Source organism: Carassius gibelio, chromosome A2, assembly GCF_023724105.1.
Source record: "Carassius gibelio isolate Cgi1373 ecotype wild population from Czech Republic chromosome A2, carGib1.2-hapl.c, whole genome shotgun sequence".
Taxonomy (NCBI): domain Eukaryota; kingdom Metazoa; phylum Chordata; class Actinopteri; order Cypriniformes; family Cyprinidae; genus Carassius; species Carassius gibelio.
Window position 1 is genome coordinate 18,953,379 of NC_068372.1, and position 24,249 is coordinate 18,977,627.

At 36.8% G+C, this 24,249-nt stretch overlaps 1 protein-coding gene across 1 annotated transcript; it reads left to right on the forward strand.

Moving 5' to 3' along the window:
- The first annotated feature begins 5,815 nt into the window (after window positions 1-5,815).
- On the forward strand, window positions 5,816-24,105 carry LOC128029624 (potassium voltage-gated channel subfamily B member 2-like). The gene is made up of 3 exons (XM_052617402.1): window positions 5,816-6,101; window positions 7,694-8,360; window positions 20,487-24,105. The coding sequence occupies exons 2-3, from the start codon at window positions 7,785-7,787 to the stop codon at window positions 22,389-22,391; spliced, it is 2,481 nt and encodes an 826-aa protein (XP_052473362.1). The 5' UTR covers window positions 5,816-6,101; window positions 7,694-7,784; the 3' UTR covers window positions 22,392-24,105.
- The last annotated feature ends 144 nt before the right edge of the window (window positions 24,106-24,249 follow it).

Below are 24,249 nucleotides of genomic sequence, written 5' to 3' on the forward strand. Positions count from 1 at the left end.
TAAGAAACAGAATTGGCTAGTTTTATTGTTTTCTATCTAATGATCTAATGGTGAAAAACATATAATGTATAAAGATTACTGGAGTACATTTAACAAGAAAATGTATTATAAAATGTATCAGTTTAATGCAAATTAAACTGATACAATAAGTTTAATTTGCTCATAAGTTTACATACCCCTTGAGGATTATGCAAAATGTTCATAATTTTAATAAAATAAGAGGGATCATGAAAATTGCATGTTATTTTTATTTATTTATTTTTTTTGTACTGTCTTGCATAAGCTATTTCACATAATGGATGTTTATATATACTCCACAAGACAAAAAAAAAAAAGTCTCGTCGTTCGGATGAGATGTTAAACCGAGGTCCTGACTCTCTGTGGTCATTAAAAATCCCAGGATGTCTTTCGAAAAGAGTAGAGGTGTGACCTCGGCATCCTGGCTAAATTCGCCCATTGGCCTCTGACCACCATGGCCTCCTAACAATCCCCATATCCGCTGATTGGCTTCATCACTCTGTCTCCTCTCCACCAGTAAGCTGGTGTGTGGTGGCCATTCTGGCTCACTATGGCTGCCGTCGCATCATTCAGGTGGATGCTGCACACTGGTGGTGGATGAGGAGATACCCCCTGACTATGTAAAGCGCTTTGAGTGCCTACAAAAGCGCTATATAAATGTAATGAATAATAAAATGATAACTGAATTTATAAAAATGACCCCGTTCAAAAGTTTACATATTAATACTGTGTGTCATTTCCTGGATGATGTTTCGTGATAGTAGAGAGTCCCTTGTTTGTCCTGAACAGTTCAACTGCCTGCTGTTCTTCAGAAAAAAATCAGCTCCTGCACATTCTTTGATATTCCAGCATCTTCCACATATTTGACTGCTTTCCAGCAGTGATTGTATTTAGCACAACGAACAAAGAAAATCATGCACAACTGTATATATAGGTGTTTTAGATTCACTGCCATTATTTTTTGTTCTTTATGTTCCTAATTTTGCACATACATCAAAACATATTTTAATTAAAAAATATTTAATTACAAAGATTAAAATGCATATTTGTGTTAGTTTTTACATGGGTCTAAGCCTTCAGAAAGTTTTAAGCATCAAAACCACCGTCCGGACACATGGCCTCCAGTTTTGAATTTCTAAGGGACCAGCAGATTTGAGAATGGCTGAGGAACCTCTCAATGGGAGGAACTACTGCCAGATACTATTGCTGGTATGGCTGACTTTAGGAAACTGGTTTAAAATAGCAGGACCGGTGGAAAGCACAGAGACTCTAATCATGGCAGGACAAGAACAACCACTCAGCTCTAAATCAATAGGAATGGTCCTCCCGAGACAATCCAGCTCCTAATTGCAGGATGCATGATACGGACAGGAACTGCATGCACTTCTGGCACATCAGGATTTTACAGGGAAGCATTAGAAGATCTAAATAATTTTTGTGATTTTAAATTAAGCACAATAATCACAATATTTTTTATATGTACCATACCACTATATATATAATATACATATTTAGTTTATATTTATATTTACATCATGTTTTTCATGCCGCCCCATCTTTTTTTAACTAATTACAAGCCTTTTCTCTCTCTTCAGAGACTGGGTGGTATTGAGTTACTCTCCATAATCTCTGATTTTCTTTCAGAGTCTCAATGATGTGAGAGCTTTGGGTGAAACCTCACCACCTCATGGGGCTCTACTGTTACAAGTACAATAGGTTTGCCTCTCCAGTTTGTCAGAATCATCACTCAAGACATTATGGTCCTTCCAGCTTTCTATTCCACTGGTGAATCACTGCTGTACAGTTTGAGAGAGGGAGCGACTGTGACCTCTCAGACCAGAGAGATTGTAACCATCTGCTTGAAGGTTTTGTTCCAATGGCACTGGTGGCATAAAGTGGAAAGCCTTAAACTGTTTCCAGTCTCTAATAGCTTTGTAGTTTGAAGCAAAATAATGATATATAGCTACTATATATATATATATATATATATATATATATATATATATATATATATATATATATATATATATATATATACACATTTCAAAAATAAACCCCAAGTTGAAAAATAACTTCAATATTACACTTAGTGGCCTTTTTTTTTTAGAGAGAGAAGATGGGACAAAACACTAAAATGTATATTATTTTAAATCTGACCATTAAATGTAACAAAAACATATTCATGATAACAAAACAATAAGGAAAAAAAACATTTAAATAAAATATAGCCTAAAGAATGATGTGCTATGCTGGGACTTCTAAAAATGTCATTTTTTCTGTTTGTTTTTCACTCATAGATAATGTCATTATTTTACATTATTTATCATTAAAGATCATTTTAACCATAATTTACTGAAAAGCTGCATTTTTTTTTCCTTGAATTTTACAGTAGAGTTACATATTATGTGATGTTAAATCACTGGTTTGTATAAATGTCTATTATAGATCAGTGTGTTATCATTTAATAATTGAATCATTGTTCTCAGTGTGTAATCATTTAAAATAATAATAATATATTTTTTATCATGCTAAGGTAACTATAGTTTACCAATAACAGGTAAAGAAGTAAAAACTGTAGCATTGTTAAAATAATAATTTTCTGTATTTGTAAAGTCATTTGCTCAAAGAAATTTGAAAGACATTTCACACTTTTATTTTAACATGACATGAGACTTTAAGACTTTCTGCTTCTTACTTTCCATAGCTTCTCAAAACTTTGCACTTGACCTCCATTGGCTGTGAGTGTTTGGTTGTATTTTAATGAATTTGCAGTGGTGGACAGTAACGGAGTAGCTTTACAAGTACATTTTTCAAGTATCTGTACTTTACTGGAGTAGTTTTATTTTGAGCAACTTTTACTTTTACTTCACTACATTCCAAAGCATAAAATCGTACTTTTTACTTCACTACATTTCATAAAACATATCGTTACTCCCTATATCACGTGCTCCGACACTCAGAAGCGGTGTCTGATTCATCATGAACGAACTGAGTCTTTTCAAAATAAACTTTTAAATCGGATCGCGAATCGCACCAAACGATTCGTTTACGAATTAGAATGATCCGATTGCAGCTCTTCTGGAGTCGATCACTCACTGATTCAAATGAACCGTTTAGTGCGAGTCCCCAGAAGTAAGAACCGGGAGATATTGTGAGCGCGCGTGCGTCTGATGTTGCTAAAAGTAAGTTATGTCGAAATTTTGGATTAATTATTGTACCTGAAAATCATATTTAGGTCAAAACTGTCAGTTGTTTGGGAACTAAATCCGTTGTAAAGAGATATCTATTTAAGCACACTCAAATGCTCGAGTGCAGACGATGCAGACACATCAATTTTAGGTAAAACAACAACAACAACAACAAAAAAACCTTAAAACAACACAGATTAAATACAATAACTCATGCATGTTCAAATTCACCGCTGCCGTAATGTTAACAGTTTTATTAAAATGTCCTATGTGACGTCTGTTTTTATATTGTTTATCAACAGTAACGTTATACATATGTATATTGTTTGGATTAACTAGACGAGTAGACAGACATGAATGTTCATCCTACTGAAAATAAGTAAATATTGTTAGCTGATGCTAACTGTCTAGCTAACAAGCTTGTTGGTGCTAAGTTGATGTAATTTTTATAAATGTCCAAATATTTTTATTCAGCCACACACACACACACACACACACACACACACACACACACACACACACACACACACACACACACACACACACACACACACACACACACACACACACATATATATATATATATATATATATATATATATATATATATATATATTACATCTGGTTAGAAAAGAAAGGATGTGATGTTCAGAACATGGTAACTACAGTAATTATCAAAGTGGGAAGAGATGCACCCCGTTTGGCCAGGGGTGTTTTTAAACCACAGACAAGATTTGAGAAGGAAAAAATCATTATGATTTTTTTTTTATTATTTTTTTCCTTAAAATGTTCTTCCTAACTTCAGGCCTTATTATCATGTCATATATACAGTACAGACCAAAAGTTTGGACACACCTTCTCATTCAAAGAGTTTTCTTTATTTTCATGACTATGAAAATTGTAGATTCACACTGAAGGCATCAAAACTATGAATTAACACATGTGGAATTATATATGGAATTATATACATAACAAAAAAGTGTGAAACAACTGAAAATATGTCATATTCTAGGTTCTTCAAAGTAGCCACCTTTTGCTTTGATTACTGCTTTGCACACTCTTGGCATTCTCTCGATGAGCTTCAAGAGGTAGTCACCTGAAATGGTCTTCCAACAGTCTTGAAGGAGTTCCCCGAGAGATGCGTAGCACTTGTTGCCCTTTTGCCTTCTGTCTGCGGTCAAGCTCGCCCCTAAACCATCTCGATTGGGTTCAGGTCTGGTGACTGTGGAGGCCAGGTCATCTGGCGCAGCACCCCATCACTCTCCTTCTTGCTCAAATAGCCCTTGATGCCTTCAGTGTGACTATACAATCTTCATAGTCATGAAAATAAAGAAAACTCTTTGTATGAGTTTTCCAAACTTTTGGTCTGTACTGTAACTTTGATGTTCTGTAAAACAACTAACTTTAAAATACTTTTTTCTTACTGGTGAAAATCAGATGGTCATCTCTGTTTTCTCTCAGGTACATCACAGTGTAAACTTCACAGTGAGCATTACTCTCATTAGCGTAGTCCATATCAACAACAAAAATATATTTTGACTCCATATAGTGGTTATTTTGGAAAAAATGAGCAGTAGGATTATAAAAAAATGTGCTAATATAAAATTAAATTAAGTAGCCTAAAATTGCAAACATCTATCTTGCAGTACTTTTTTACTTAAGTACATAAAAAATTGAGTACTTTTGTACTTTCACTTGAGTAAAATTGAAAAAGGAGTACTTTTACTTTTACTGGAGTAATATTTTACCATATGTATCTGTACTTTTACTCAAGTACTTGATTTGTGTACTTTGTCCACCACTGTGAATTTGTTGCTATTAGGAGTTTTGATGGGTCCAGTATCGAGCAGAAGAAGGAGGGAAGGTGGGGGTGGGAGGGAAGATACAGTTTATCTGTTGACATAGAGCATGGCGTGAATCCCAAAGGAACAATTGTCCCGCTCAGTTAAAGATGCCCTGAAGAATGCAGACAAGAAATGTTGAGTAGTACAGTCAGTGTAATGGAGGGAGGGTGAAGGGGTGAGAGAAAGTGCAGAGGAAGAAGAAGGATCATATCCCCATCCAGTGGCCAATTAAAATGCAGCACTTTCCCCCACGCTACAACTAATGGCCATAATAGAGGTTTTGTGTTTAACTCATTAAAGATCTGCAGAGAGGATTTCGATTTTGCTATGTCATTGATTTTAAAAAGTTTTATGTTAGTATGAAAATGCCTGCTTTTGAAGATCTGAATATGAAAATTATATTGCCATAGATGGATAGATCTAAATCTTTTCACTGAAGCGATCCCTGATTAGATCCTCTATGAGAATTTTAAATATCATCTTAAATACCACGCACATGTTATCAGGTCCCTTGATATGCTCTATATTAAGCCTTTTGCAAATGTGGATCATCGTGTTCCATTGTGTCATGTCCCCACCTCGTTTGAACTTGTTATGAGAGCTAGAGATCAGTGACACTGACTCCTGTATGGGACGGAGGCATCTGATGCTGCTGCTATCCTTGGTGATGTACAGCTCAATCCAATTAGGCTTCACCTCCGGGTGGTGATGCAGCGCGCGGCGTGAACACTCCCGCTCAGTCGATGCTCCGTTGAGCGCTGCGCGTGACAGTCTTTTACACGTGCTGCTTTGGACTTTCAACACTTTATCATGGCTTCGTGGCGAGAATAATCAACAGTTTCGTTTTTTTTCTCTCCAAACTTCGTTTTTGTGCTTAATTCGCGCGAGTTGTTTGTGAGATTGAGTTCATACAGAATGGAGAGGTACGACTGCGGTCCTTTCAGCAGGGGTACCACAGACGACTCACTTCCCTGAGCTGATGGAGCGGGAAATAAAAGGCTAATTCTTTTTGGTTGTAGAGGTAAAGGAACAAGAGGTGAACGGCGGGAAGGTAAGATTTTGCTGCTTTTATTCGCTTTAAAAGAGGTCGTTTGGATAGTTTGCAGTTTCACCTCGAGATGTTTGTACAGCAAAAGTGGTCCTTGACCATCTAAGAACCGCTGAAGAACCATTGTGTGAGAAAAGAGTTTGATCAGCTGTCCTGAAACAGGTGCACTGGAAAGAACAGCCTCTTCCTTCCTGATTAAGGATTAGTGTGTGATGAATGTACCTGAACAGCTTGAAATGCAAAGTTTGTAAGGGGAAACCTGAAACAATTGATGGGAAGACTGAATAGTTTCTAATTTAGTGAGAATCAAATTTTTAGCTGTGTAACAAACTTGCATCACGTCAGTATTTTTCTGTTTCTCTCGTCTCGTGCACCTTATTAAGTTGTGTTTAAGTCATGCAAACTACATAACGGGAAATTATAGTTCTGATACTCGCAGCGCTGCAGCATTATGAAATGTTGGCCTATGTAGCCTAGTTCTCTATCTGGCTGGGAGTTTTAAATAGCCGGCTGTTACGAAGTCTTTTAAGGAAAAGAGATGCCCGCTAAATAGTCCTACGGGATTTATCATCAAGACATTGTTAAATACTCAATCGCATTACCGTCTGTCCTCAGAGGCAGAGCCAAAAGTATAGCCTACTTGACATCCAAATGATACACATGAACATTTCAGTTGTCATTGTTGAATTTACTTGAGATAAAAAAAAACGGAAATTGCTTCAATGTGCTAAGTTCTTAGAAATGTCATTTTTGTTTGCAAACTTGACAAAAAAAAAAAAAAAAAAAAAAAAAACTTAATTACACATGACCTTGACTAGCAATGTGAAGGTAATGTCAAGTTGAATAATAATAAAACAATATAAGGATATTTTCAAAAATAAATATGTATTTGTTATTGATGTTTTTGCAAATATCATTATAAATGTTCAAATATCAAGAACTTTTCGCAAAGTTACTCCAAAACATGCCTCCACATGAAAATGTCAGAATATTTAAAAGTAAAATGAAAAAACATAATGACCTTGACACACACTGTTTTTCTTGTCACATGACAACAAATGGCATCCTGCAAGTTAGTTATGCCACAAGAACTTTGATTTATTGAATAAAATGTTTTCAAATATTTATAATATTTAAAAAAAACTGTTTCAGAACTTGTATTTATTCTTTTTTATTATTATTGATTTGTGGACAGTTACACCACCTAGAATTTTTTTTTCTTTAACGTTTTTTATTTCTAAGCTGAAAACATGTTTACACAGCAGATCTAAAGTCATATTGTGCATGAATTCATTGACCCCATTACAGTAAAACTACTTCAGTCCAGGACCCTTGTTAAGATTCATCCTTTCATAATTCTAAAAACTGTGTGCTTTGGAGACTTGTTTTAGTCTGCAAAGTTTGTTGGTTCATTAATTTTTTGGAGCATAAAATAGGGTCATTATAGTGTTGGAGATCTGAATGCACTGAATTCCATAAAATGATACTTTTATTATATTAATGGCTTTATTTAGAAATCCACATTTATTTTTTCTAATCATATGCCTATGTATATGTTACATGATAAGGTCTCCTGAAATATCTTTGATTTTCAGGTGCTACCATGGAGGGCCTTGTCTGAGGTGGATTCATCATTGTACTCCTGATTGACATCTGAATTAGCATAACATTTGAGTGGTAACAATCATGACTGAAAGGGCAACCTTTGGGGCTCAGAGGGTCTCACGGCCACAGGGCTCACTCCCGCCAGAACCCATCGACATTATCCGGACAAAAGCCAGATCCAGAAGAGTCCGGATTAATGTGGGTGGGCTGGTCCATGAGGTGCTATGGAGAACCCTCGACCGACTGCCGCGAACCCGTCTGGGGAAACTCAGAGACTGCAACACCCACGAAACCTTAATGGAGATCTGTGACGACTACAGTCTAAATGATAATGAGTATTTCTTTGACAGGCACCCAGGTGCCTTTTCCTCCATTTTAAACTTTTACCGAACTGGCAAGCTACACATGATGGAAGAGATGTGCGCTCTGTCTTTTGGTCAGGAGCTTGACTACTGGGGCATCGATGAGATCTATCTGGAGTCGTGTTGCCAGGCACGGTACCATCAGAAGAAGGAGCAGATGAATGAAGAGCTGAGGAGAGAGGCTGAAACTCTCAGGGAGAAGGAAGGAGATCAGGTGGACACGGGCTGCTGTCCAGACAAAAGGCAGAAGCTCTGGGATTTGCTGGAGAAACCAAGCTCTTCTGTAGCGGCCAAGGTAGGGCAACCACATGGCCAACACACACACAATACAAAATATCAGAGTATGTCCGCACTAATTATCTCGTTATTGGCCACGCTAATTATTAATTTAGGACATTTCCACTTAGGATGTTCCATTTGAGCATCTGAGAGAACATTGGATCAACAAACCAGCACTTAAAAAAAAACAGAAGAGGGTTAGATTTGAAATGAATTATTAATTCACTTTACAACGACTAGGGGCAAATTCAAGGTTAAAATTTGGACTGCAAAAATCTGAGACTGACGCCAAAAGTGATACGATAAAAAAATATGAAACCAAAAGAAGAATTCATAAATGCACACATCCAATATGCATTTCCCCGGCTGTCGTGATTGACATATTAGCCTAGGCTTTTATGCCACAAAAGAAGAGGCATATTTTTTGTGGTATATAGTTTGCTGGAGGGAAGATTTATGGTGCTGCATGTCAAGTGTGAAACTATTTGGGCTGTATTTTCCATCGGAGATGTTTGCTATTGCTCTGTATTTTGCGATGCAGTAAGATTCTGCATGGATGACTGATATGTGCACGCGTTACTTAATTTAGAAAGAGTCAATAAAACAAAGACACCCGCTTGGTCTGTTAAAAGTGAAGATGGTGCTTTGAATATCTCCCATTGCAGATTTAAGTAAGTTTTGACTAATTATATTTTCTAATACATTAGTAGATTGTCCTGGTAGAAGGTTGTTGAGAATATTAAAATGCTTTTTCACAGCTGCTCAAGAGCTTTGTCTCCACTCACTGCCCAGTCCCAATACACAGATCGCCTACTTCCCAGAATACAGAGAGGGAAAGAAGTCAGAAGAGCCATTAGTGAAATGCTTTAATGTACAGGATTTTTTTTCTTGCCCTCTGGAGAAAAGAGACTTTCCAGGGGGGAAAAAATCGCATTTTAAAGAAATGAAAAAAGTTGATAACTAGGTTTGATAGAACTCACTATAATAGAATAATAACTGCATTTTGCATTGTGATAATAATTACGATGTCAGCATTTTAATTATGATAACTAACATTCTAATTAAGCTGATCATATATAAAATGATTATAGATTATATTTGACCTTTTTATATTTTTTATATTTTAAATATATTAACTTTGATGCCACACAAAATCACATTAGACCTTTACATTTGGAGCAGAATTGGATCTGCCACACTGAAAGTTTTGAGGAGAGAAAGAACAGATGGTAATACTCATAAACATTCCCACTAGCCGGCTTCAGTCAACTCTTGGGCATACTTGTCAACAACAGTTACCTGACCAGAAAGTCAATGTACATCTTCTCACTCTCATTAACTGTGTTTAACAGATTTACATTAGCATTATGTGTGGTAGTGGGACTGGGCAGGTGGACGAGCACATTCTGCTCTCAGAGAGGAAGATGAAGGTTGAGTCACTGCCACTATGATTTGTTGCCAGTCAATCGTTTGAGTGAGTCAGCACATACACACAGCATCCATTCAGCCTACACCTATAGGCTATAATGTGTGTTCTGACAGGCCAGAGGCAGCTTTGTATTGACTGAAATCACCTTCAACTTAGTTCGGTTTATCATATCACTGCTGTTCACTGAAGGGAGGTTTGAGATGAAAAAAAAAAAAAAACTGGCAGGATTGCAACAAACCTATTTAGATGCTATGGTAGAAATGTGCTCACAATGTATAACGGTATATTAAATTACAAAGCAGTTCCCTTCAGTAAACCCCACTTTACTGCCTGGTAATAAATGTAGCTCTGAATTTTCGATTTTCATGCTTGGATCTGGTTTCTATTTTGGACAGAGCAAAATCCCTTTACATTGCAGGGGTCCAGTCATAAATAATCGCATGCGAGCTGCAAGATTAATGGCAAATGGTTCCTAACCTTGACCTCCACCTTCACTTCTGTGGGTTCAGTGGTTTGGTTATTGGACACTGCCTTTTGAGCAGGAAATGACTGGTGGGTTACTGAGTAGGTATTTCCCAATGCAAGTTGATGGAAGATTGCGGCAGAATATTGCAAGTAATACATTACTTTGATGCATGAGAAGTTTCATTACATTCCCATGTATATATTTACAATTTTATTCTATATATATATATAAATCTAACTAGTCTTTTTGAATTCTATCTGTTTTCTTTTCATTTATTATACAATTATATAAAAAAAGACCTCTAACTGATTGCTTCCATTATCCTCATTTGTAAGTTGCTTTGGATAAAAGCATCTGCTAAATGACTAAATGTACAAATGTACATGTAAATGCAAAATTTAATTATTTAATATGTTTAAGGCAAACATTTTTTTTTTATTACAAAAATGAATAAAATTGAGTAGCTAAAGCTAAAACAAAATGTATATAGTTACATTATAAAATACCAATATATTTTTTTAAATATTAAATAACTGAAAATAAACAGTTGGGATGGTCTTAACGAGAACAGTGCCTAGTTTAGTGGTCAGCATATACTGCTCTCTGTGAGGCAATGGGGACTTAATCTCCTTTGGTGATTTACATAGTCTGCTCCTACAAATAGACTACTGAGGGCCCTGGCTTGTCTGGCTTATGGCTACAGTGTGTAACATGGTCACATGTTTCATCAGAGCAGTTAATCAATTAGTGAAGGCAGTTTTCCACTCTGCGGAAGTTATTAAGTGCGGCAGGGAATGCTCAGTTTTTCACATTGTTTCCGTTGTTTCAAAATGCCAGGATGAGCATTGTGAATCACCTGGGTACATGAACTTTTTTAATTAACATTTTAACCAGCCATTTTCTTGTCTTAAAGAAAAGAAAATTGTGGCATCTCCATCTTTTGATGTGCTGGCAGAGGAGTGAGGAATCTGGTGTATTTGGGTTTTTCCTTCTTGTTTAACTGTCCAGTTTCCCGTTGACTTATCTCAGAGGACTTGTGTGGTGTATGTCCTTTTAAAAGGTCAGAGGACTCTAACCCTTTCCATCACATGGCCAGGCCGAGCTCCTTTAAAGAGCTCGTCTGTCACATCACCTTCATTTGTGCTGTAAACATCCTGAGCCTTAGTAAGCAATGCAAAGAGACATCATGATACAGAATAAGAATGGATGAAGGTAATTAGTACCTCAAGAACTGATTTTGATTGATTTTGTATTGTATTGTACCTCTCATCGTCCTCTCATTTGAGATGTTTTGATAATTTCGTTTGGATGTCAAACAAATATTTTCTAGTTTTGGCTAAAAATAAAAAATAAAACAATCATGCCACTCAAAATATTAAATTAAGTGCCTTAGATCAGAGTTTTACAATGTAAATATATCTATTATTTTCCATGAGACCCAAAAATACATGAATCATCCTGTCGAACATCCCTCTTTTGAGTGACACTTTTATATACATGACTATGACTAAAATGCTTAAGCAAATACATTTAAGATATAACATACTCTAAAAAATGCAAATATATTCATTTAAAATATCACTTCGCATAAACATTTAACGCCTTTTATTAAGTTTTTATTTAGTTCATTTATTTAATATGATTTTTTAAATAGTTTTCATAAAAATAATGCAAGATGTATGACTAAAGTGCATAAATATACACTTGTTTTTAATTTCAATGCAATTTCGAATTAATTCTCAAATATAAATTTTACTTAAGATTAAGATTTTTATAGAATTTTTATAAATCTCGAAAAGCTAAGAATTATACTTAATATTGATAGACATCTTGTCAGGTATCATAATCTGTAAAGAGGTGTTCACTGCAGATTGTTTTGATGGGATCACTGTTCATCTGAAATGTGTGTGGTGTGAATAATTTATGTGTATTTACTGTAATTGATCATGACATGATAGTCTGTGCTCTCAGCTCTGTGGACAGAGCGGAAATTCTCTGCACCAAGTGCATGGATGGGAGGGGGGCAGAAAGGGAAAAAGAACGAAAAGCTCTTTGTCTGTGGAGGTTCTGTTACTAAATAAAGAGGCCTGGGTTTTGGCTGAGACTCTGGGTGCAAGGAGATACCCAGTGAATTCCCCTCTCAGCCATCACTTCAAGATCCATGAAGGTCAACAGACAAAGTAAATGTGAAGATGAGTAAAGGTCACATCCAGTACTCTTTTAAGAGTCTGTTAGATTCTATTAAATATAGTGAGATTGCATTAATCATTTTAAAACAATTCACCCTTTGTCTACTTCAGTAAAGGCATTCTTTTTCAATGTACTTTCAGAGGGAGTATGGTAAATCGATCTCCTTTTATGTTTATTATGGACTAAGGAGACCTATTTTCACGTGAATAGTGTGCTTTAAGGAGACAGATAAATGTTTAATGTGTTAAGTAACTATATACTTTGAATTAAATTTTATTTTATTATATTTTAAATAAGTTAATGGTATTAATTACATTATTAAAAAGACAAGTTTCATATATATAAAACAAGTCTATATATGTTCATAGATTTTGTCAAAATCAAGAAAAAAAATTGACAAAACATTCTTCCAGTTCAGTTATTAAATCCATGTGAGAGTTCAGACGAAGTTTAAAAGTTGAGATAGCCTCAAATAAGAATAGACATCTCTGAATTGAAAATAATTGTCATGTTATGTAATCCAGTGCTTTGAAAAGGAAGGGTTGAGTTTGTGACCCAAAGGGAGCCAACTACTGTACAAAGGCCTAATGTGGGCGTTGAACAGTGGAACAAGTCCTTTAGCCTCTCTGTCGACTCAGAGGAGTTTCCATCCTCCACAATGTCACAGAATTATGTAGTTAACACTGAGAAACCTAAAGGGATTTATCTTTAATTGGAGTAATGAGCAAACAAAATAGCTACAGTTCCACTTTTCATTCATCTGTGATGGATAAAAGCCCAATTAGTGGATGTCTGCTACAAGCTTTAGACACGATCTGGGGCCAGTTGGATAAACTGTTTAGACCAGTCTTAAAAAATTTGTCATCTTGAAGACTTGTCATAACTTTAATTCATTTATGAAAAGGTTATTTTAGTATAGAATAGATTGGCTTATTTGTATTGGAAAAGTAAGACTGCTAGTTGGTCAAACTTGTGCTTAAGACACAGTCTTAACATGGTGCCTAAGTTTATGCAACTGGCCCCAGATCCTGTAATTCAAGCTTCATTGAGGGTTAAAGCCAATTACTAATCTAGTGTGACCTACTACAATCAATAACTACAGAGTCCATCCGTGGTGTGTCTATCATTTTTGTAGCACGTATGACCTTTATGTCAGAGGTGCACATGAGTATGAAATCTGCCAAACAGTCTAAACAAACAATTTATGTTTTTACATGACAAAGTTGAAGGTCACCAGACAAAATCATTTATGTGAGGTTGATCAATACTAAGAATGTTAGTAGAATATTACATTTATATCAGAATAGTCAATAAGAATATAATTAAAAACTAGAGTTATTAAAATGCTGAATGTTGCTGAACAAATATCAGATGAAAAATGCAGTGATATTTCTGAAGTAATTGTTCATTTATTTTGACGGAGGGTATGGGCATGTATAAGATTTCCCCGTCTCTACGTTATAATCTATATTGACTTTTGGATCAGTGATCAAGTAATTGGATTATTTTTCATTGCCATGTGTCTATAGACTCAGTTTAGGTCATTATTGTGTAATTTTGTATAAGCAGATCAGATCTCATGCTGTTGTGCTAATGATGCTCTTTCTTAGGCAATCTGTGTGCTTTTCATACAGTGTGACAACAAAATGCATGCTATTAGCTCCACCTGCCCAACCCACAAGAGCTAAAACCCTGCCACGGGCAGGAGCACTGCCAGTCTTGTAGGATAAGACTTAGAGTTTTATCCTCTGAGCCCAACCTCACCTTGAACCCAGTTGTGATTTCCGTTCTGCGGATGCTTTTTGGGGGTCAAATGTTGGACAAATTCTTGTTGATCTGGTATGAGGGCAGATATCTTTTGGGCAGATTGTGTTAAAAATAGTCAGTGGCAGTTGGACACACTGAATACCAGGCTGTACACTGTGTTTAAGTAGAGATTGCCTGCCAGCTCCACATGTGAGGCTGAATATTTTGCATGTGAGTAAGTGGTAGGCTGAGGGCTAGCCTGTAAATCACAAGCAGTCATCAAGGCCACATTATTGACTAATCACTATAATCACAACCCCCTGCTTCCTCCCACCCCCGCTCATGCAAAGACACTGTCAAAGACAGAGTTGTCATCTTACTATCTTGTAGTTCAGCTGGTTTAATTTATGTTGGAACATCTATAAGTTTTGCATGCTCATGGACACTCCATTGTGCATTATAGAGGAGGATAGTGTGTCTCTTACTCAGCAAAAGCTACTTGACAAATGTGGGAGTTAAGCTCCAAATTGTAAAAAAAAAATAAAAAAATACGCAATCAAACAGATCCCATGACATTCTTTTATAAATAACCTTTCAGTATCGATCAAGACGTTCTTGGGTTTCCATACAGAGTTTCTTCTTCCTCTCATGGCTGCAATGATAACAGTTGTTCTCCAGAAATAATTTAACCTTCACTTCCTCTCAGGAATAGAGGTGTCTTCTGAAGAGTTGTATTTTACACTGCATTACAGTTAAAGTTACATTTTATAAAAAATGTATTATCTCTCTTACATCAGTAGAGAGAAAACAAGGCCTGTCAAGCAATAGATGCCAATATTGCTTGTGCAAACAAACAAACAAACAGAAGAGCTGAAAGCTTGGCCTGTTGTAATTGTTTCTGAGAGAACACATTACTGAGTCATTCAAGCATCCGACCAAGGTCCGCAGATAAAAAAAGATGGATTTAACACTTTAATTCCTGAATCACTGGCTGTTTGCTGTATTAGTGGTGTTTAGAGTGAAGGAGCTGTCCATGGTGCTGCTCGTGAATCAGCGTTAACAAATATCTATTTTTTCTTGCAGTAAAAATCTCATTCATAATCTTTTCATAGAAAAAAAATCATGTTTCTCTGTAACTCAAGAACTTTCCACTTTTTGAAATACAGGTAAATCCACCTCACCCTGCAGATTAAAAGGCAAATCCTCATGTTTAGCCAGTAAACATTTTTTCCATTTATATGCCAAGACAATGATTCTGTGGGCAGTGAAAATTTGGCCAAAGTCACCATAAATGCCAGATGTTCCAGCACCACTCCACAGTCTAGTAGATACCTAAACTTGTCTCATGTTTCATTTCACCCTCACTTTACAATCTTTTCTACTGTTTAAAAATGTCACATTCTGCTCATGTACATTGTTGGTTTTGCAGTCTCTTGAAATTCTACATATTTGATACTGATGTGAGATACTGCAACTCCATGAAAGGGGATACAAGATCATGTAACATTATACACTAAAGACAAATTGATTTATGTGTTTTAATGCATTACATTTGTTCCATGCAATTCTCGGTTCTGGTCTATAGCACCATCTACCTGTCAGATATTTCCTAATATTTGCCATAATGCAAGGCAATGCTATAGATTTTTCTGCTCATCTCAGTAAATGAAACTGGTGCTACTGTCACGTCTCTTTTATCACTCTGTAGATTCACTCTTTCATTTCATACAAATGCAAACGGCACAGTCTTGTGTCGCAGTTAAATTGTGGAAAAAATTACTTAAGTATCAATGTTACTGTAATATTGGTGCAGTGTTCATCTTGTTATCGATTGTTTTCTACATTGTGATAGACAACTCAAATAATTTAAACTTAAATCAATATTTTTTTAAAGTCATATAAGTTTAAACATCCAAAGCACATGTACAGAAAGCAGCTGTCACACAACATATGAGCAGTAAATTGAGTTCTGTCATGACAACTCTCGGAGGGATTGGCATGGTAATGTACATGACAATGTCAGTGTATCTGGTCTTGGCTGAATAGATCTGCTACGCTGCTGCTGCTGCTACTGCTTCTGCAGCAGAGCAAGTGCCGAAACTTTCTACTGCCAGTACATCCACAACATGTACTGCTGTGAGCATGTAAAAAATATTGCTGCTGCAAATATAACATACATGAAATAACCCCATAGCATACATGAATCACCTCGTAGCGAATCTATACAGGTGGAGCTGGGGAAGGTGAAGGGTTTCAGAAGCAAGCTGCACTGCTACGGCAAGCTCTAGTCATATATTTGAATATTGAGCAGCGAGCTCATTGGCTACCAATGCAGGAGAGAACCAATCAGCTGTGCCATGTGATAATGATATCATTACATCAGATTGAGTTAGACCTATTGGACTGCGCCATCAGAGTTTCATGCCAGAAATCTGTATTTCTCTTTCATATCTTATTGCGCTTAAGTGTATGTTAAAAATACATATAAGTTACAAAAACATAGTCGGTTATGTCTGTAAAGGCAAAAACTTAGAAAAGAAATTGCATGTTTATATTAGATCCTTGTATTAAGTGACAGCAGCACTATGGGTGGCAATGTGCAGATTAAGGGGCGGTTATATTATAATAAGTTGCCCTTCCTATGTCACTAAGGGAGTAAATTCTGAGCATCCTGTTTGTTCACTTTATTTGCAGAGAAAAGCTTACCAAAGTTTACTAGGTTGCCCTTTTTCATGTTTTCTGGGTTAGTAGATGCACCGGGAACCTGATTAAAGCACTTAAACATGGAAAAATTGTAAAAATTTTAAAATGTCATTCTGAAAATAAAATAAGCACATAGCAATGATTCTAAATGTCCCTGAAAGAAAACTTTAAACAAATGTAAACAAAAGTCTTTGTGACATCAGCAAGATAGTACCCTTTCTCTAAGACAGAATTAAATTAGGGTTAGGTGACTTGAAGGATCTCTTGGTGTTCCTGTGCTTCCCTATACGCATAAGCCCTGGCCCAATGCCAGACATCTCCCTGTGTTGAGATCACTGCCCATGTAATCACGTTTATGCAGATCCACTGATGAGGACATTTAACTAATCCTCCTTCCTTTCTCCTTCACTACTTATCGCTCCTGTCTCTCTTGCGTTGAGAACAAATACAGCCCTACTGCATGTGTCAGCAGAGGCATTAAACTGTGGCCTGTATGACATACCTTGATATAAATGTTTTTCCCAGAACCTCAGTGAAACTGATTAATGAGCTGACCGCAGCTACACCTCATGCTGGGAATTTGTGTCCTTCAAACTTTAAGTCACCATAAAGTCAGAACATTGCTCTGATTTTAGTGCCATTCCATCAGCCATTAAATGTCTGACACAGCTGATAATAGCAGGGTGACTGTAATGTTTTTAGAAAATTTCAAAGTAGTTAAACGAGCAGCTCTTTTTAATGGTAGCATGTATACATGGAAGAAGTTCAGTAATTTAAATAGAAAAACAAGGTAAAAATTATTTAGTTGACATTTGTTAATTGTTATAATTGTTATTGTAATTTAAGTTACATTTATATTTACATTTATATTTATGCGTGGCAAATCATATAATTTAAAAGACAATACATTGGTGTAAAGTGTCATCAAAATATTATTCAGAAGGAGGAATTACCAAAAAAAGTACACTTTTACAGTAAAACATTATTAAAACATAAATATTGCTAAATGATAGTTTGAGTAACCAATAATATATAGATAAAGGTGCATACCCAGATTTTATTCATTTAGAAAGTTAGTTTATTCTTTTTATTTTTGTTATTACCAATGCGCACTGAATGTTTTATACTGTATTTTTTTGTTTTTAACGTTATGTTTTTATTGTTTTTTGTTTGTTTTTTGTAGTTATTGTTTTAACTTTAAAAATGTTTACAGTGAACTCGTATACAGTCACCTGGTGGACAGATTTTCAGCATGTTCAGTATGATAGCTGGAAATATATTATAATGTAGTAATGTTGGAAAGATAGAGTTCAAAAGACTTCAGTGTGATTAAATTACCTAATTTTCCTAAAGCATTTTCTTACAAGAAAGAAAGCACACAAAATGAATAGGATTTCAGTTGGATGAAATATAACACGTCCTGTAGAGTTACCTCACTGACCCTCTCCCCAGGGATTAAATCAGCTTCTTTTGGGTCAACCTCTGACTGGACTTTAGGTTTCTTGGTCGCAGTCAGACCAGATGCTACTCAACCCTACCTGGTGGGACAATCCCTGTGTCATGCAATGGCTATTCAGAGTCCTTTTCTTATACTTCTGGTGCATTACACAATGTCAAATATTGTGCCTCCCTGTCCCCCCCGACATTTGTTTAGCCTGGCTCACCAGTTGTTTAACGTGCTCTAGCGACACTCAATACTTGAGTAATCGATAACAACAAAGCGCTCTGATTTACTACACAAATAACATTGTAGCAGGCAAGGTTCCTCTGTTTAGATGCTGGTTAGGTCATTTACAGTTTTGCCATTTTATAGGCTTTTCTTGCATAGTTGACAGATCCATTGTTGGTTAACCATTCACTGCATCTTTCAAGCCCCCAAGACTTTTGAATTGACCTTCTCTATAAAAGCATTCATTGTAATGTAATGTTATTGTTACTGATACTGCATCAGAACATTTTTCACTCTTGTTTGAGAACTGTATGGACCTTTGGAAAGGTGTTCACATTGTCGTCTGTGTGGGAGGACATTTCAGGATAATTGTAATAGGATTGAGTTTCTATCTATAGTAAGGATATAGAAAGGTTAGGAGCAGTTACTCAGTCTTTCCCCTCCCCCCACAAGGGAAGAATCAACCTGTAATCTCTTTAGTTTTCCTTAAACATTGTAATATTAAGCATTCTAGTAAAGGACATCTGGCTGACACATTGCGTCACAGTGAAATTGGTGAAATTGTCCATTCCTTAGCGCATGATATATTTTCAGGAAGTGTGATCAATTTGGATTAGTCTTAAAATGTGAACATTTCAGATTGGTCTTAATATAACTTCATATTTGTCTGTGGTGTAATTCATTCTGGTGTTATATCATGAAGTTGATAAAATGTGCTGAATATGTAAAAGTGTGTCTTGACATTGCTTTCATAAGGGATTTTACACCTCCCACAATGACAGGACATTGTCAAGGTCAGCCGTTTTTTTCCTCATCCAGGGTCAGTATTAATCCCTTCTTAATTCAGTTCCAGGGAACGAGTAACAGTTTCTCGATCTATTGCTCGCCGTCTTTTGTAGTACATCACAGTTTATTTTTTTGAGGATGAGATTAGAATTCATAAGGGAGTAATGACAATAATCTAAATGAGTTCCCTAAAACTTGGAATATTTGACTATAAACTATACAGTGTGTACCTTCTAACTTCTTATTAAAGCATGAAAGTAAAAAAGTAATGAAAGTAAGTAGACGGGTGGTGTAACTGGAAGCTGATGGCATCATGGAAACCATTTTACATAACTTAAGGATTTTTGAAGAGGCCTAAAATTGATACAGGAATCTTAAAGCATGTTAAGGCTCAATTTATCAACATTTCACGATCAATGTAAATTTTTCAGTTGAAACTTAGGAACTCAATTAGTACCTTTTCCTAAAGTATAATTAATAAATTTCTTGACATTGATAAATGGAAGTAAGATAACTTTATCCCAACATTTCTGCAGATCTAATGCCTACCTGGATAGCATTCACAGATTGACTTTGTCATACGTACATTTTACACGTTTTGCATTGTTAATGCTTGTTTTTTTTCTGAGAATGTGATGTTTCTTCTGCCTGTGATGCAGCAAACAGGCAAATTTGATGAAATGCAATATAATAGCCAGACAAGTAACTCAGTCTGATCAGGGTTATTTGATTACCTTGCAAGATGATTTAGATAAAATTACAGGACAACCTCCATATTCTAACAAAGTAGCTGATCAATAAGTGCTGTTCAAAGCCATTTGTGAATTGATGTGCGGTAGGAGAATGAGAGAACAGACGATGCAGATCACATTATCCTAATAAGTCTCTTTCAGTCTCTCATTTTGTTTGCTCTTAGTCCCACTGGCCTTTGCATTATTATTATATATTCCAATTTTTTTTTTTTTTTTTTTTTTTTTTTTGAGTTTTACAATTACAGAATGACCTTTTGAACACATTGACTTAAGTAGCACTGTAAATTTTGATATGTGGATTTATGTTTATTCTGAATGATACAGTGGTCACAATTATTTGGGCATGTTGGTGTGAATTATGTTACGTCACTAAATGCTCTCCTCTTTTTTATCTGTTGCAGATTTTGGCCATAATATCAATTCTGTTCATCATCCTTTCAACCATTGCACTGTCACTGAACACCCTGCCGGAGTTACAAGTGACTGATGAATTCGGCCAATCCAACGACAACCCGAACCTGGCCCATGTTGAAGCCATTTGCATCGCCTGGTTCACTATGGAGTACCTTCTGCGATTTTTGTCTTCACCCAACAAGTGGAAGTTCTTCAAAGGGCCTCTGAATGTGATCGACCTGCTGGCTATCCTTCCTTATTACGTCACAATATTCCTCACCGAATCCAACAAGAGTGTCCTCCAGTTCCAGAATGTGCGCAGGGTAGTTCAAATCTTCCGGATCATGAGAATCCTGCGAATTCTGAAACTCGCGAGACACTCGACTGGTCTCCAGTCTCTTGGGTTCACTCTTAGAAGAAGCTACAATGAACTTGGGCTTCTGATATTGTTTTTAGCCATGGGCATCATGATCTTCTCCAGTTTGGTGTTCTTTGCTGAGAAAGATGAAGATGCTACGAAATTCACCAGTATTCCTGCTTCATTCTGGTGGGCAACAATTACCATGACAACTGTAGGCTATGGGGATATCTATCCCCAAACCCTTTTGGGCAAAATAGTGGGTGGTCTCTGTTGTATCGCTGGTGTGTTAGTGATTGCTCTGCCCATTCCCATTATTGTGAACAACTTCTCCGAGTTCTACAAAGAGCAGAAGCGACAAGAAAAGGCTATCAAACGAAGAGAAGCACTTGAGAGGGCCAAGAGGAACGGGAGCATTGTATCTATGAACCTGAAAGATGCTTTCGCTCGCAATATGGAGCTATTGGATGTTGTGATAGAAAAGAATGAGGACAAGGGCGCAGACAATCATCTTTCACCCAGTCGCTGGAACTATCCAAAGAACCCAAACCCTGACTCGAAATATCAAGAAATAGGTCAGTTGGCTTCTCCAGAACGATTATTCAAACCTACTTCAAGCCCTCAGCATCTGAACGCGAAATCCCTTGAGCAAATGTACAACCAGATGACGGCTGCCTCATCCGTGAGCAGCAGCGGACAATCGGCTTCCAAAGCGATCACTGTTGGAAGAGAAGAAGAGATGGAGATGAAAGTAGTGCAGCGTGAACCACGGCACAAAGAGAGACCCAACACTGAGATAAGAAGCCTGTCCAGCGTTGACAGTTTCGCCAGCTGTGCCACAGACATCAGTGAGGTAGAGAGAAGCGCGCTACTGCCAAATTTGGCAGGAGCGCAGACAAGGCACCCACGTGCTCCTCCGCCGCTCGACCTCAGCCAGATCACCTCCCTGGAGAAACGGGCTCCTGAGAAAGCAAAGCAGCCCGCGATCATCAAAGAAGGCCTCTATGAGTTTGTCCAGTGCAAGTCAGACAGCAGCGCCATGTCACAGGGTGAGGAGAACCAAAGCTTTGATCCGAGTGATGAAAACATCCGGAGCCCCCCACGAGGAAACCAAGTCAAAGCGAAGGGACTCAAAGTGAACTTTACAGAATCTGCAGACGAAGGGGTTTCCAATTTGCACTTAGTCGTGACGGATGACGCAGCCACACCGACACCAAAGCTACCGGTATCTGATCCATTACTGTTGGTGGGTTCTCCTCGGCACACTCCCAGATCCCCAGGGAAAGGCTTTGAAGGAGATGGAGCCACAAGCTCTCCAGGTTTCAGCCTGTCATCTTCTGAAAGCCAAAGAGGGAGAAACCACGTCGATAGAGCCGCAGTTACTCCCACCTCCCCTAAAAGTGCACCAAACTGTGCATTTTCCACGGTTGGTGCCATTGGAGCAGAAGACAACATTCAAAGTGGACAGAAGGTGGACAACCACCTCCTTTCACCTGATATTCTCAAGTCTTCAGGGGAGGGAGGCCGCTCACCACCGTGTGAATCTAGCATGTGATGCGATGTGTTGCATTAACATGTTCACAGAACGAATGCATCAAAGTATGTGGACAGAAAAAAAGCATACTGATGTAGTGAAGGGGATTTCCTTTTGTCTTTCTCCGGACTGCATAGCCGCAGAGATTGACTTTATGATCCTGAGAGAGAAGGTCTGCACTCAAATTCAAGAGCTTAGTGACATTCATACAGAGGGAGGACATTAAAAAACAAAGCATACTCTTATTATTCTATCATTATTTTTTAACAGTAAGACCCTCCATGTGAAGTATTAGTAAGCAGAATCATATATCTTTTGAATCATAGACCGATTCAGACAACTGTGATAAGATACCACAAATGGTTCATTGTCATTTACAGGCCACTGAGCAGTTGTTGTGCATTCACAATACTGTAACATTTGTGTTGGGTTTGTTTAATAGTTCTGACCAAAATGCTACCAGCGTAATTTGGCAGTCAGCATTTGACTTGAAATAATATTTTTGATCAAACTATGCCTTCATTTGATATTATTCCTCAGCGGTCATATGTGAAGCAACACGATTTTCAGTTCTTTCTGCATATGTGGATCAAATCAAATCCAATTTTTATCTTTAATCATCCCGTTGGGAAATTAATAGAAAAGAGAGAGAGAAAAAAAACGCACCAAAATAAAATAAGTCAGTACTAAATATTCTGATATCTATATGAGCATGTCCGTTTCAGTGAAACACAGGTTCAAGTGTTTCCATTTGCATCATTTTAAAGTTGAGCTATAGTCTGCAAAAAAAAATACTACATACATTCTTTAACATAGTTTAGCATGGTTACTGCTGTGGGCAGCTCTCCACATCAGTGAATCTGTATAACAGTAAGGAAAGATCATTGTTTGAGTTGCCTTCAAATCAGAATCAGCTGAGGGAAACCTGACAGCCATAGTAAATCAACTATGCCCTCTGCTGGATGAAGGAAATGGCACTTTATTTCTACAAGATGTCAGCTTGACTGGATGGGAATATTGTACATTAAAGAATGTTATTTTAATGTTCCTCTCTTGATGTGCAATACAGTTGACCGGGTAACAAAGAGGTCATTAGATATCAAAAGCTCAAAGCAGAACCCTGAGTGTATTAATTGTATAGTAACTGTACATTCAATACATTATCAGCTACATTCATTTAGTGTAGAAACACAGGTACACAAGTTGGCAACCATACTTAAGTGATTTTTAAAACAAGGCAGGAACACAAAACCTATTTTAAGTATTAAAATCTGTGCCTTTTCATAAACAGTCATTTATGAGAAGGCGTTAAGATCTTTGGTTTGGTTCAGACAGGTCTGTACAGAACGTCCTACTTTATATAGAGTAAAATATGCAAATATATTCAAATTCTCAGGTTTTTTTCTTTATTTTTTGTAATCTTGAAAGCCCCATTTCTGTATGCGAAAAATATTGTTTGCTGTTCATAAAGTAATGGAACAGAACACTGGACATAACTCAAGCGCTGAACAATCATCCACTTGCACAAGGGTTGAGCATAGTTCAATACAACTTTACTATTGTATGTACGTTCCAAAACAGACTTTAATTTCTGCATATGAAATGTTTTTCATTAAGTTTGGATCCTAGTTGATATATCAGTGACATTGTTTATAGTTGTACATCTTTACTTTGAAATAGTAACTGCATTGTTCCAAATACCTAGAACGACCATTAAATAAATGTTTGTACAGGACATTGCAAGCGTGTTTTTTAAAGTTAAAACAACAGTAGCCCTTCAACCCCCTCAAGTTGTTTAAAAAGTGAGAATAGATGTGATCGGAGACACCAATGCACCCTTTTTTCAGTGCAGTTGAGACTTCAGATACGCTTTATAGTA

Coding starts and splice junctions, on each gene's coding strand:
- LOC128029624 (XM_052617402.1), top strand. CDS start 7,785: ATGACTGAAAGGGCAACCTTTGGGGCTCAGAGGGTCTCACGGCCACAG. Junction 8,361..20,486: donor GCTCTTCTGTAGCGGCCAAG/GTAGGGCAACCA, acceptor TATCTGTTGCAG/ATTTTGGCCATAATATCAAT.